The 16,126-nt window shown below is 37.2% G+C and overlaps 2 protein-coding genes across 6 annotated transcripts in view; one reads left to right on the top strand and one right to left on the bottom strand.

Moving 5' to 3' along the window:
• LOC106872285 (ankyrin repeat domain-containing protein 42) overlaps positions 1-10,385 on the bottom strand; it is a 42,498-nt gene extending 32,113 nt beyond the window's left edge. For 3 of the 4 annotated variants that reach the window (XM_014919212.3, XM_014919214.3, XM_089355450.1), the window contains exon 1: positions 3,081-3,174. In XM_014919212.3, coding sequence (XP_014774698.1) covers positions 3,081-3,087 — 7 coding nt within the window. In that variant the 5' untranslated portion in view covers positions 3,088-3,174. Of the gene's footprint in view, positions 1-3,080; positions 3,175-10,078 lie in introns of those variants that run through there. The other variant, XM_052968964.2, reaches the window with a different exon arrangement.
• A 1-nt stretch (position 10,386) lies between these two features.
• LOC106882394 (nuclear FMR1 interacting protein 1-like) overlaps positions 10,387-16,126 on the top strand; it is a 37,997-nt gene continuing 32,257 nt past the window's right edge. For both annotated transcript variants that reach the window (XM_052968995.2, XM_052968994.2), the window contains exons 1-2: positions 10,387-10,916; positions 14,458-14,574. In XM_052968995.2, coding sequence (XP_052824955.1) covers positions 10,509-10,916; positions 14,458-14,574 — 525 coding nt within the window. In that variant the 5' untranslated portion in view covers positions 10,387-10,508. The remainder of the gene's footprint in view (positions 10,917-14,457; positions 14,575-16,126) is intronic.

The following is a 16,126-nucleotide window of genomic DNA, read 5'->3' as shown; positions in this document are numbered from 1 at the left end:
AAATATATATAAATACATAAATATATAGATACATAAATATATACATTAAAAATATATTGAAAACATAAATACATATATAAATCGACTTACAGAATAAAAACGATACCACAGAACTAGATAGAAAGTTAAGAGTCCAGAAAAAAGTAAAACATAAAAGGTTTGAATATTAAATGATCCGACAGCTGTTTCTGGGGATCCAGTCCGATCAAAACATCCTGATTGGACTACTGATTTGATACAACCTGAAATCTTATAAAAACCCTCCTCCAAATCCTCTATTAGCTAATTTTGAGAGGGATCTAAAGTATATGATGCAAAACTTAAAATTTTCTTACTACACTAACTCATTCCAGAAGGAGCTTTCCAAAACTATATCAAAAATAAGATCTTCACGAAATTTACATGTTTTCTCCCATAAAACTGGCAACCTCCACTCCTCACCTTTGGAAACGTACAATAATTTGATACTAAAGGAGCTAAACACTAACTATAAACACACACATAGAATTTTACCCAAATCCAACAAAGTTGGATTTGGGTAAAATTAGTAAATATATTATAGATAGAATTGTAACCCATGTTAAAGCTAATGTCGGGCTCCCTCTATGGAACTCAACTGGCAATGTTATTACCTGGATTAATTTCCTCAAGGATAAACACCATATTAATTTTTCAATTTAATATATCAAACTGCTATGCATCAATATCCCTGATTCTCGTGAATAAAGCATTGATTTTTGCTTGAAACTATGCAGATATAATCCAATCTGACATAGATATAATTCTGGGAGTGAGGAAAATTCTTATTAATTTTGAAGGACTCGAAATACTTCTATTGACTATTTTGATATAACAATGGGCTCTCCTAAGTTGGCCCAGATTAAAGACCCTGTAGGTCTATTACTTCTTTCGCAAATTAAGCAGCACTTTGCTAACGTATCTGGTGGACTCTATAGAGATGATGTGTTCCTTGCAACTAAGGGATTATTTTGACTAGCAATTGAATGCATGAAGAAATCTTTAAAAAAATTTTTTGAAAATTACAATCTTAATATCTTATTTGAAACTGATACCAAGGTGGCAAATTTTTTGGGATTTTACACTTAACTTATATACTAACTTATACTACCCATTTCACAAGCCCCAACCAAACCTTGTAATATATAAATGAACTTTCAAATCATCCTAAAATAACTCTTGACAGCATGGTTACAGGGATTTCAATAAGAATCTCAAATTTATCAGCTAATGAGGAAATATCTAATATTCATGCTCCTTACTATAATCAGGCTCTACAATTAAGTAGATTCCAAGAAAAAATATTCTATATCTGTGTTACTAAGCTGAAAACCAAAATAGCAAATCTTTTCTCCAAAACTAATCCTGATTTTATAAGCATGGCCTCCACTTCAAATCAATCAATCAGACCCATGAAAAACCCACCTTCAAATCATACTCATTTACAACATAGACCATCCGGAACTTATAGTAATTATAAATCTCCTCTTCCTGACCATGTAGCCACATATTCTAAGACTAGAAAACAATATGCACCATCCTTCTTTCTTCGGGTAAAATCTTTACCTAAATTATTTTTTAAAATTTTGAAATCCAATTTTCCACATCATGAATGCTACTCTGTTTTTAACAAATCATCAGTAAAATTATCTTACTCCACCACACCAGACATAATATCCATAATAACCTCTCTTAATAGACATAAACTCCAGCTTCAGACTAACTACTACACACCTAAATTCTTATAGTGCACTCCATATCAGTCCAGTCAGTAACAACAACACGATCCATAATAGCAGTGGAATTAGAAGGAAAACCTGTAATTATCGCATTCCTAAATCATGCTTGCTTGCAGGGTTTTCTTCTGCACAAAAACGTGATTTATAAATGTCGTGTAGAAACATCAGGCATACCCCAAGCAAAGGTCTATATTGGTAGTACTATAGATTTTAAGCATCGTTATTGATCTCACTTAAATTCCTTTACTGAAACAAAATCCAAATTTTCGACCTCATTAGCAGCATACATACAAAAACTTAAGTTACAAAATATACAATATACACTAGATTGTTCCATAGTAAGAAGCTCTCCTTACAAATCGGAACATGCACTCAATCTACAGGATATAAACGATTATTTGGTGAAAGTTTCGTTTAAAAGTATCCGATTTTCAGGAAATTACAAGGCAACAAAGCAGGTGGGGTATTAAACTGTAGATATGTCTCTTTTCAATAAACGTTAACGTTAACGAATTAACATTAACTTCCGTTACATTTTCAAAGAATGAACGGATTAACGAAGTTAACTTTTTGCTTAACGGATTAACAATTAACGATGCTAACTTTTCGATTAACTGCGCCCATCTGTGTGTGTATGTGTGTGTGTGTGTGTACCTATTCCAAAATAACGTGACAGTCCAGAGAAATAGGACGAATGCGGCTGTTCATTAGCTCCGAGAGGCGATCGCCTCTAACTCGGTATATGACGCACGAACCTGCGTCTATAAAACTTCGAACAGGGGAGATCATCAACTTCTCTTTGCTGGCTTGGCATCCACAGACCGGTTTCAGGGTAGTTTCCCCTTACCCGGAAGGTTTATGGACGTAGGTTAGTGTGTCATATAGCTAGCTAGAGGCGATCATCTTTCGGAGCTAAATCAACAGCTGCATTCCTCCTATTTTTCTGGACTGTCACGTTAGTTTGGCAATACATATTAATACCCAGTACTGCTGCTGTATCTCTCCTTTCTATTTTTCACACAAACACACACACATAAATGTGTGTACGTACCTGTGTGTGCGTGCGTGCGTGTGAGTGTGTGTGCCTGTATGTATGTACATACCTACGTATGTAGGTATGCATGCATGTATGTATGTATGTATGTATGTATGTATGTGCAGAGAAAGAGAGCGAGTGAGAGCGAGAGAGAAATTAACCAAGGACAAATCGAATGAAATTGAGTTACAAAGGGAGAAATAAAGATGTTTCGAACGTTTAATACTTTATATAAATAAAACTATATAAGCCAATGAAAAAATTACGTTAAAAAATACATTTCTAACCTGGCATGGTGCGCCGTCAAGTATTGCCACTTAGAACATTATAAGTCTGCTTTAGTTATTGGTTGCTAGGGAAACATTATAATCTATGGAAACCTATACACGGCAAAATATATTTTACATTAAAGACGTACATATTGATATATGACTATATCTTATGATACTCGCTTCTAATATATGTATGTGTAGCACATAAATACATATGCATGCATCTAGACATGAAAATATATACATAAAAACGTATCCATAAAACAAACATACAAATCTGCGCATACATTAACACCAAATACTGCACACACACACATATGCACAAATACCTAGATGATGTTGATAAAAGTTCCAATGAAGTAGCCTTGAATCTATGTTAGAGTCCGGCTCTTTCTCTATTGACAAGAAATACAGAAATGAAACTGATTGATAACATACATACATACATACATACATACACACAAACATTCATATATATATAAAATTCATTATCATCATTTAACGTCCATTTTTCATGCTGGCATGGGTTGGACGGTTTGACAGGAGTTTGACAGGAGCTGGCCAGTTGAAGAGCTGCGCAGGCTCTGTGTCTGTTTCGGCATGGTTTTTATGGCTGAATGCCCTTAATGCCAGCAATTTAAGGAAGGGGATAATCTACTAAATGGACTCCTGTACTTCACTGATACTGTTAGGGTGGAAGGAAGTAAGGCAATGATGATCACAGCAGGAATTGAACACAGAATGTAAACATCCAAAATATATTCACTAATTAAAGCCATAGAATATAACTGTTTGTTCCCTTCCCTTTTAATTCCACTTACATTATTTTCTTTATACTCAACCACAATCCCATACTCACGTCTCACACACCAACTCATACACCTCGTGTATAGTTTCTATAAACAGAAGCCTTCAAAAATATTCTACAAAGATAACTCAACTTTCTGGGCTAAGTTTTTTCAAAGTGGATTCTATGTAAAAATTCTAGGTTTGCAGATATAAGGCATATTTCAATAAAATTTTCAAAAAGACTAAAATGTAGTTAAGAAGCTACCTGTCAACCAGTTAGTTTTGGGTTCCACTGTGCACACATTGTGCAAGCATATTCTACTGTAGGCCCAGACCTTCCAATGCCTTGTGAGGGCATTTAGTAGCTGGAAACTGTGTGGAAGCTCATCCTTTCAGTCATTTGACTGCGGCATTCTATAGCACTGCCTTTAGTCAAAGAAATCAACCCTAGGAGTTAGAACTTATTCTATTGGACTAAGTTTCGGGGACATAAACACAACAACATGGCAAACCAGCAAGGGGAAGCTGCTGACCTCCCCTGTTCGAAGGTTATAAAGGACACAGGTTCGTGTGTCACATAGCTAGCTAGAGGCGGTGGCCTCTTGGAGCTAATCCACGGCAGCATTTGTCCTAATTTTGGGACTGCCATCTTGGCTTGGCGATAACTATTAATTTCCAGTACCGCTGCCGTAGTCTCCTTTAGAGAGACTTAGAAATATTAATAACTCTATTATATATATATATATATATATATATATATATATATACACACACATACATACATATATATATAAAGGTTAGTAGAGTTAGAGGCCGGAAATAACCGTCTAAGGAATAAAAGCACCCATTATACTACCAGTATAATTACCTGTTAACCCTGATCATACATATGCAACCATATTATGCTCATAGATTACAAGTAATGACAAAGATAAACATGTATTTATCAAGAATCAAATTTAAAGTAAACAGAAAATGGAGAAATTTCTCCATTTTGTGTTTTCTTTATATATATAAATATAATTATATATATATATATATATATATATATATATACATATATATATATATACTCTAGCAGTTTAGCCCGATGTTGCCCGGAATTAAGTTAGGATTATTAAGCTAATCAAGTGCTTTGTTTCAAACCAAACTGAGTTACACCAATGTCAAATTTGAGCGAAATCCATTGAAATTGATGACCGTTTGGCTGAGAATGGGTTGCAGACAATTTGATTGGGAAATCCCATAAGGAATCGGTTTATCAATTTTTCTACTCATTATGCGTTTGTTTTTTTTTGGGGGGGGGGGGGCAGAACTGAAAGCTTTCAAAGATCCCATAAGTCCTAAGCAACATCAGCATCAAGTTTGAACAAAATATGTCAAAATTGGTATAAGTTATTGTTGAAAATGGGGTGTAGCCAATTTTATTGAGAAATCCTATAAGGAATCGGTCTATCGACTTTTCATCCTGATTGAATGGAAAACCCCATAAGGAATCAGTTTATTGATTTTTCACCCCAAAAAGGACTTAACCGAACACAACATTGCTGATTCAAAAAATCTATATTTATATTTTAAAGTTAGTTTTTACACCCAACCCAGTTCTGCAGAATCAGTATCACGACAGGAACGCATGGGTTGAGAGTTTGACCAGCAGAAGTGATCAGGTTGCACATGCCGGCCCTTTTGAGCCCTCCATCATCTAATCCCACTTGGCCCATGGGTTGGGAACCCGTTCGGCATGGAAAATAGAATGCAAAAATGGGCTCCCAATCCTCTGTGTCAGAAGAGGTGATGTTCGGATCACAAATAAGCCTTAACCTAAGCCAACCTAGTGAAAGGGGGCTCGGAAGCCTCTAAAAAGCAGCGACTAATCTCGATCTAGTCCTAATCCCTCCTAGGAGTACTATCGATCAAGACTGCATCGGAGATATGCATTGGAGAAGGTTGTCTTGGAGATCTGCATTGAAAGTTTGCACTGGATAAGGATCCATCGAAGGTTTGCATTGGAGATCTGCAGTGAAGAAGTTTGACTCAAAGATTTGGATTGGATATAGTTGCATTAGAGATCTGCATTGGAGAAGGTTGATTAGAAGGTTTGCATTGGGGATCCGGATTGGAGTAACTTAGGAAAACTTACTAACAGCCTTAACAAAAAAATAAGAGGCCTGGCCCTTCTAGCCTAACTCTATGAGCAACATAGCCAAGCGCTGATATCGGCCAAGTGAGCATTGTTATCAGAGAAGTCAGCACTGATGTGGAAACGTACATTTCATTTGATGTCAGCATAAAGTGAAAGAGAGAGAAAATGACAAGGATGTGTGTATATGTTGATTGTGTGTGTGTGAGGGAGAGCGAGTGACAGCGTACATTTTTAAATTTATTTTTTCTCGCATCTTTTTTGAGTGAGTGATTGACCGAGGAAGAGAGAGAGAGAGAGAGAGAGAGTGATAGCATAACACTCCTCTCTTTGTCTGTCTGTCTCTCTCTCTCTCAGTAAAACACACACTAAAAACAGATGCGAGAAAAAGTAAATAAATTAAATTTATGCTATCTCTCTCTCTCTCTCTCTGTCTTACACACAGTAACACACACTTTCTCTCTCTCTCTTTCCGACAACACACATTAATCCATTAATCATTTAGTGTGTCAAAAATAGTAATTTCCTTGGATGTGATAATTTAAGCAATCTAAATTACAACTCAGCAAACCTACATGTCAGAAGAAAGTAGGTTTTGGTCACACTACATAATTTCTGACAAATCATTGATTTTGGGCAAGTGTCTTCTACTATAGCCTCCGGCCGACTAAAGCCTTGTGAGTGGATTTGGTAGATGGAAACTGAAAGAAGTCCATCGTATATATATATATATATATATATATATATATATATATATATATATATATATATATATATATACACATATATATATATACACATATATATATATTGATAGAAAAGACAACAAAAGTAAGAAAGAGACCTCGATATTATGTAAATAGAGGAATTTATCTGGCCAGATAACTGAAGAGATGGTGGCATGGGTTTCCACCTGGCATCCGAAACTCGGAGTTTTATCATGGCTACCGAATAAGTGTCACATATTTTTACAGATATATATATATATATATATATATATATAAAATTAAATTTGATTAGAGGATATGTTAACCTCATGAAGGGATGGTTGCATCTAGGGAAATACTGGTTCAATACCTAGTATTGTTGAGAAATGAAATTCCCTTAAAACAATAGATATATATTAAGCATGTAGTTTATATCCAGTTAAAAGAAGAAAAGAAAATTGAGATTAGGAAGTTGACAATTATTTATTATTAACAAATCGGTCATTATGTATGTATGTATTTATGTATGCATGCATGTATGTATGTATGTATCTTCTATTTTCAAATTATTATAAATCTTCCACAGAGGAGGGAGCCAGTTTCCAACAAAGATACAAAGCTCCATCTTTGGAATGTAGTTAACACAGACAAATTCACATTTGGAACTTGAGAAAAATCTTGCATATTTCTACTGTTCCATTCACAGATTACACTTGTAATGTATGAAATTAACCAGTCGATTTCTCTTTCTGAAAATCTTAGTTTATCCAGATTCTCCTTTAAGCATTTACTAACAAAACCTAGTGCTCCAATTATTATTGATATGAATATGAATTCATAGTCTGGATATAGAAGCTAGAGGTTTCAAAACAGTTGTCCATAGATATCCTCCTTTTCTTTGATTTTCAAAGAGATATTTATATCTGCAGGGTAGCTGATCTCTATGATGGTACGTACCTTCGCTCCTCTGTCCCAAGCAACAATATCCAGCCTGTTATGTTTACATTTGACAGAAGTTTTGATGGGAATCTTCCACCAGTATTCCTTAAGTTGGTGTTTATGAATGTATTCCATAACAGTGGGATTTTCTAAGTTTATTTCAGGACAGTCTTTTTTGTGGATGGCATTGTAAATTGTTTTAGCAACAACATTGTGCCGCATAGGGAGGTAGTACTGTGACGATATACAAAAGAAAAAAAGACTATGCATGAGTATGTTGCCTGGAAGCTTGAAGAAGACAGTAGAATTGACACGAAGTGCAGCCTCTCTTGGACACAAGACCACTACATCACATCACACCTTGACGGCTATGCGTTTGCAATCCAGGAACAGGAGATTTCCACAAAGTACATGGTGAACAAGAGAGACAGTGACGCACTTGTAATCCCAAGGTGCAACCACATGTGTAGGCTATGTCATCTTTCTGTGGAAGATGCCATGCATGTGATTAGCAGCTGTCCTAAAATGTCGTCACAGTACTACCTCCCTATGCTCCATGAGGTAATCCTATGCATGCATGCATGCATGCATGCATGCATGTATGTATGTATGTATGTATGTATGTATGTATGTATGAATGTATGTATGTATGTATGAATGTATGTATGTATGTATGTCAGGTCAGGTCACTTATGAGGCTCTCATAAGTGCTACAGATAACATGGAATCCAGTACAGCCTGTTGCATGGTCAGGTTGCCGGTGACTAAACTGGCACCCCCACCAGGCTACCCTGGTGAGGAGGGTTGCTAGAAACCCAGCAGGATTAAAAACAAGACCTGTTGAAAGGTTGGATGAACCTAGTGCAGGCTCAACAACTATCTAGCAATAGCATGGGTACACAGAAATTCTGGGAAGGTGTCCTGCATGCTGAAAAACCACTGGGAGTGAGGTACCCTTCAGCTTCTGTTGAAGCATGTCTCTAGGAGAAGGTCACTCTGATATGCAGAGTAGTATGAAGGATACCAGATATGCAGGGAATGGCATTGAACATTTTGGGGATCTTTGGCTTGTGCTAGAGATCATGGCACTCCCACATCCCTGAGCCTGTGACTCATATTGGCACCAGACATCTTGCTCTGGCTTGTCTCTGGATAATGTCAATAAAGTGGAGAGTGACCATGAGGTGTTGTGCAAGTCTTATTGGACCTAAAACTCTGCACAGGCATTGCTGATCTCTGCTTCATATGTGCTGCTTTTTTTTCTCCTCTCTATATATTTATCTTATTTTCAGTATACATGTATCTTTATTTTTAGTATACATTTATTTTATTTTTATTTGGAAGTCCTGTGGCAATGGGAAGGTGGTGAAGCATGCAGACCTGACAGGTTGGAAGCATGTAGTGAGTGACCTGCATGTAGGCGGCCCATGCTAGATATAAAGTCATCTCTTTGTCACGCAAGACAGTGGTAGGATTCGGTTGCTGCATGGGTATCTGAGCAGCTGCATTTAGAGAGGGCATTGCACACCTGGAGGCCAGGGAGGTTCTAGAAAAGGTGACCCAAAAATTGCCTGTCTTTCTTATATCTGGTCAGTTTAGCGTGACTGACGGATGTCCACCCTGTGCTTGAAAAACAAAGAGACTTTTATTTCCAAAATCTGGATGGAACTTGAACATTTCATGTTGGAATGTGCACGCTCTGTTGGATAACAAGAGTGATTGTAGGCCTGAAAGATGCACTGCACTTGTTGCTTATGAGCTGAACCGCTATAACAGTGATATAGCTGCACTTTCAGAGACTCGTATAGAAGGTGATGGTCAGCTTGAGGAAGTAGGAGGTGGATACACCTTTTTTTGGAAGGGGAAGCAGCAGAACACTTGGTGGGAGGATCTTGCTCGTGATGTTCAGGCTGCTGCTGATACAAATGACAGCAAGAAGTTTTACCGTCTTATGAAGCAAGTTTATGGGTCTAAGAGTTCTGCATCAGCTCCTTCGCTGATGCAGAACTTTTCCACTCTGTTTACTAAATCAACAGAAATCACAGGTCGCTGGATTGAACACTTCTCTGAACTCCTAAACCATGAGTGGATGAAACAGTGATTGATACTATGCAACAATGACCTATCATTGGTTCCTTAAATTCTGTGCCCTCATTAGTTGAGGTAATGACATCAATAAGTAAACTGAATCTTGGTAGGGCACCTGGAAGGGATGGAATTTGTGCTGATGTTTTGCGATTTGGTGGTGATTACATTATACAGTCCCTTCATGAACATATTAGTGCAGTCTGGAGGGATGGTGTAATGCCTAAGGACTGGAAGGATGCTATTATTCTTCCTCTCTATAAAAGAAAAGGAGCCAGAACAACGTGTGGTAACTACAGAGGTATTGCTCTACTATCAGCTGCTGGCAAGGTTCTGGCAAATATTCTTCTTACCTGCCTGAAGGGGTGTCTCGTAAATGATGCCCTGTCTGAATCTCAATGTGGCTTCCGATCTGGTGGAGGGACAATAAATATGATTTTCACAGCAAGACAGATGCAGGAGAAGTGCTATGAGCAGAATATTAAAATATCGGCGTTATAAGTCCCACAGAGATATGTACCTAAAACCAAAGATCACCCAAATATATATAGTGATATATGATTATTTGCATTTTAAATTAAGTATTTAAGAATTAGATTTTTTTTACTACAAAAAAAAAAAAGAGAGAAAACTTTAAACTAAATGTAAGGGACGCAACTCATGACTTCCGGTTTTAAGAAGCACGTGTTGCTATTACTGTGGTATTAATTGACATGCTTATTACGCGTCAGAGAGAGTAACGTAGAAGCTTGTGGAAATAAAGTACTAGTACTATTCAACAGAATGCAGAATCCTTATAATGTATGGTCACAGCCGACATTTTACCAACCTAACTTTACTCCTTGGCACAACACAACACCAGTAACACAAAGTAGTAATTACAATCCTCTGGAGTCACAATTTTGGCCGCAATTCTACCACCAACCATATCAACACCCACCATTGCCTCAGTCATATGAAGCTTCATCTAGTGTGTATAGTCACCGAGAGTTCGCGCCCAGAGCACAGTCATTCTCTAATCCTAATTACGCTGTAAAGAACGGAAGGTATAAACATCGCCAGAGACCTTATAACTCTCCACACTATCAATCGTGGCCTAATAAGAATGACAGACAGAGAGATTATAATTCTAATTCAGCAACAAATAAGAACAATTCTCAAAGAAATACCAAAAATAATCAAATAAAACCGGTTTGTTGTATTTTTATAAAATTTGCTATCTAATATAATTTGTACTGTTTAAAAATTTCTTTTCATTCAAACGAATTGTAAAATTTGTTAAGAATATATTCTATTTCTTGAGTAATCCTGAAAGCTCCCATTTTATAAAGAACTGAATTCGAAAGTAATTGCAGCGTGGAAGGTTTATAAGCCATTTAAAAAACACACGAGATTCATTTCAACATTCAAATTTAATTTGTCAAAATTAAATGTTTTAAATGACTTATAAACACCTTCCAATTGTTTTTGTTTCAGCACACAATCTCCGATCAGATCACTTGCTATGGCAAGTACATAGGTCCAGATGGACTATTTGTAATCTGAACCTTTCCCCACTTAACGTGGGATTCCGTAAAAAAAATTAATAAATAAGGGGGGGAAAGGTTCAGATTACATATAGTCTGTCTCTACCCAACCCCTCATAACTTTTTATATTTTTTGGAATTTTCAGAAAATTGTTGTGAATTTGTATTCTACACTAGGGAATTCATACGATGGTAATTGTTCTGTATGGTTATATTAAAAAAGTAAACAAATTAAGGGGAGATAAGTAGTAAAAGCAGCAGCGGTTAATGTTTACAATATTACCGGTGACTTAAAATGCCAGCCCCTTTTTGGGGTCTGGAAAACGGGGTGGGGTGGAGTGGAACCCTTGAAAATTTCACCACCACCACCACCCATTTTCAAATATTTTTGCTGTTTCTTTAGATAACATTTTTCAGAAATACGTTTTCAAGAGAGTGTGGATTACATTAGATTGGAAATTCAAACAAGTTTGAAATGAATAAGTGAAAGTGCAGAGGTTATAGAAGTTACTGGTAAGGAAGTCTGTGGAGAGATAAAGACTGATACAAAATTCATCTAAAAAAACACACGTTAGAGTTTGTGTATATGTGTGAACCAAGTAATAGTATAATGTTAAAACAAAATATCTTTTTCATATCTCTTAAAATCACTGGATATAATAATCCCAGATTGCAGAATAGATTTGAAAGACTATAGCACTTTCCCTTTGCAATTTTTGGCGCCGAAATTGGGTAACTAATGAGTTTCATTTTTGGGTGGGGACAGAGGGAGAAAGTGAGTGAGTGATGAAGTTTACCTAAACTTTCAATGGTATAGCAATATATATTATCATCATCGTTTAACATCTGCTTTCCATTCTGACATGGGTTGGACGATTTGACTGAGGACTGGCAAACCTGGAGGTTGCATCAGGCTCCAATCTGTTCTGGCAAGGTTTCTACCGTTGGATGCCCTTCCTAATGCCAACCACTCTGAGTGTGTAGTAGGTGCTTTTTAAGTGTCACCGGCATGGGGGCCAGTCAGGTGGCACTGGCATAGACTACACTTAAATGGTGCTTTTTACATGCCATTGCTTATGCCAGTGCTGGCAAGCTTTTCTCTTTCTTAGTGAAAATCGTGCGGGTGTACTTCCCAAGTCCTCCAGCTTGTTCATCAGTGTCCACTGAACACCTTTCCTGGAGGTAGCATAGGCTGTCCTGGTGACCCAGTCCAGCACGACGAGGAACAGGAGTGGTGACAACAAACAGCCCTGCCTGACTCCTGTACTGACCCTGAATTCCTCCGACAATCTCCCAGCATAGATGACCTGGCAAGAAAACTCCTCGTAGAGTAATCGAATAATGCCCACGATCTTCTCTGGGAAAGGTATTCAGTGGATACTGATGAACAAGCTGGAGGACTTGGACTACGCAGATGATCTTGCGCTACTGTCACATCGCCTGCAAGACATGCAAGATAAGGTAGACCACCTAAGAGAAACTTCATGGCAAGTGGGCTTGAGGATCAACCAGGAAAAGACAAAAGTGCTGCGTATCAACAACAAGCAAGAAGAGCCAATCACAATTGAGGGGGCACCTGTGGAGGACGTTAGTGAGTTTGTCTGTCTTGGCAGCAAGATCAGCAAATCAGGTGGATCAGACGAGGACATCACTGCAAGAAGCAAGAAGGCTTGGCAAGCCTTTGCTATTCTTCGGCCGCTATGGAAGTCCACTGCCATCTCAACTCGAACTAAATTCCACTTATTTAGTTCAAATGTAAAATCTGTGCTTTTGTGTGGCTCTGAAACATGGAGAGCCACCTGCAGCAACTACAAGAAGATCCAGACCATCATCAACAAATGTCTCCAGCAGATCCTCCATCTGAAGTGGTTCGACAGAGTGCCAAACATCGACCTGTGGGAAAGGGCCAACCAGGAGCCCATACATGTTCAGATTAAACGAAGGAAATGGCGATGGATCAGACACACACTGCGGAAAGAACCCTCAAATGTGACACGACAAGCACTTGACTGGAACCCGCAGGGGAAAAGGAAGCGAGGACGCCTGAAGCAGATATGGGAGTGGAGCATTTTGGACGAGCTCAGGACCACCGGCCTGACATGGGAAGCAGACAAAAAACACGCCATTGATCGCAAAAAGTGGAAAATAACTGTTGAGGCCCTATGCTCCACAAGGGGCAAAAAAGGTAAAGAAGTACTTCCCAAGGAGGGTGGGGGTGAAATTTCTGAGGTTTCCACCCTACTTTGTTTTCCAGACTAAATAAAGAATTTTGTGGCATATTATGAGTTCACCGTAATTCATACAACAACAACAAAAAATTTCCAATAATTACGGGATGGGGGAGGGGGTCTGGTTTCCAACCCCACCATTTTCTGAACAAAAATAAGGGGTTTGCAGCATATTAGGAGGTCAGGGTACTTGATTCCACACACTAGTGAAAATTGTGTGGGTGAAAGTATTGAAATTTACCAAATTTTGTTGATGCATAATTACCTCATGCGTGTAAGCACTCTAATTCAGGATACCGATGTTATTATATGCTCGCCAGCTATCACTGACTATGTGAGTCCCAGGTGAAATCCATCTTTGTATCAGCGCAGTTAAAGTTTGTTCGGTATGGTCAGGTACTTTGACCAAAAAACATAGACTCGCTCTATGGTATTGAATACCCAGTGGCCAGGGCACCACTCACCTTGGTGATACTTATGATGAAAGAACTTGCTTTCATCACTTATTTCCTCCTTAATTTTTATTTAGTTTTTTGATATAAAATATTTGAAAAAGAGCATTTAAAAACGATTTTTTTTTTCATAATCGTATGAATTCTCGTGTGTGTAACACAAAATTTCAAAATTTTTCTGAAAATTCCAAAAGTTATGAAGGGTTATATGAGGTGCTTTAACCAGAATTATGCCAAAGTTGTAATTTGGAATGTTTTTCAAAATTTTCATTTGAATCATAGTGTATTGGGGCTTATTTAAGAACAATTTTCTATTTTTATTGTTGCAACAAGACTTAAATCATTATTTCTTAAGCTTGTTGCCATGGTCTATGGTTAGTCCAGTACATAATATGACTATTGAAATTTTGAAGTTATTTGCTACACAGTGTTCTGTAGTGATAAAATTGATAAATTGAAATAAATCTCTTCAAAACAAATTTGATCCTTGATATATATATATGTGTTTTATATTTGTACTTTTCAGGAAAAAAATAAAAACAAGAAAAATCTTATTGAGAATTTCCCTTTTAACTGTGATATTTGTGACCGTGGCTTCAAAACAGAGCTGATTTACAAAGAACATATTGACTGTCATGAAAAGGTAAATGCACTCACTAAGAACTATCTGAAATGGCTAAAATGAATGAGTGTCTAACTAAAATTACTCTTTTACTTTTATAGTTTAAATTGATGTTGGTATGAGTTGGATAGTTTCACAGGATCCATTGAGCCAGAAGACTGTTGAGCTCTGATGTCTGGATTGACAGGGTTTCTACAGCCCTTCCTAATGCCAGCCATTTTACAGATTGTACTGGGTGCTTTTTACACGACACCAACTTGAGTGAGGTCACTAAGTAACTTGCAACACAAAGAACTCTCCCCACGTAACTAGTGCTAAGAAGCTAAAGTATCATAGAGGACATGCACGAGTGTTTTGCTAAAAAGAGATACATTGCTACCTTATATTGTATATGAGTGGGTGGAAGTAACTGGAGAGGTAGGGTGGCAGCACTAAGCAGTGATGTGTATAAATATGAGGTTATTACCAGTTCAAATATGATTGGGGCATATTTGAACCTGTAAGAAAGCCATTCATTGTGTTTTATTGTAGAGAAAATTTCTTGCTGTAGACAAATGGTGTAACTGGAAAGAATACAGACATTGAAGAAGTGTCAGAGCATACTGTCTAGATATAAGATGAATGTAAGAAAGAAAATGAACTTAGGATTGGGAGGTGTGAAAGGAAAGTGACAAGCAATTAGAGAGGGGGGGAGGAGCAGAGTTTAATATAGTGAATGTTGTAGAAGAGCAGTGGAGTAGTTGGTAGTAAATATCAGTATGGGGAAGAACATAAAAGAAATAGCTTAGAAGGAGGTGGTGATAAGTGGCAATACTAGAAGTGAATGGAGAGTAGCACTATAATAAGACTATTGTTAGATGAGAAAATAGGTAGAGAAATTTATAGGGACAGAGATGAAGGTCTGAGTTACATAGTGGAGTGAAGGTGGAATTGTTGACAACGGATATGAGGAGATGTTGAGAGTGATAGCAGATATGAGGTTTTGTATTCCTAAGATGTAGCTCAGAAGAAGAAGGATACTTGGTATCACAGAAAAGAGTAATCAGGGAAAAGTAAAGTGGGAAGGGATGGTATTGAGTTTGAAGGATGGATGTTGAAGTGGTTCCAGGGAGAGGAAGGTGAGGTAACTAGTTGCACAAAGGAGATAAAATATGTGAAGATTCAACCACTGGTAGGTTAACTTTTTTACTCATTCTTCAATTTTCATTAGCCTGTTGAATTTTCAGTGAAATTGTGGCTTATTTGAGTATTTTTCGACTCTTATTTCTAGCAACACTGGTTCTTTGTGTACCCTCAATTATAATTAATTATAAATTTATCTTTTTGGCTTTAATGCTTGCTGGCCACTTATATTATTATTATTATTTATTAATAATAATAGTAATAATGGGCGTTATGTTCATCTGTCTATCTGTTCCCCCTTCTCAAATGGCTGGACCAATGGTCATGATGTTTTTTTGGATTACAAAGGAGGTAATCAGGAAGTTTTTTAGCAAAAAAAATGTTAAAAAATACAATCATTTAGTGGAGATTGAGTTTTGTATTAATAAAAATCACCTTTGATTTTTTTTTT

This window comes from Octopus bimaculoides, chromosome 1, assembly GCF_046866305.1.
Source record: "Octopus bimaculoides isolate indiv1 chromosome 1, ASM4686630v1, whole genome shotgun sequence".
Taxonomy (NCBI): domain Eukaryota; kingdom Metazoa; phylum Mollusca; class Cephalopoda; order Octopoda; family Octopodidae; genus Octopus; species Octopus bimaculoides.
The sequence above is the reverse complement of the archived record's forward strand: the minus strand, read 5'-3'. Positions and strand labels throughout refer to the sequence as shown.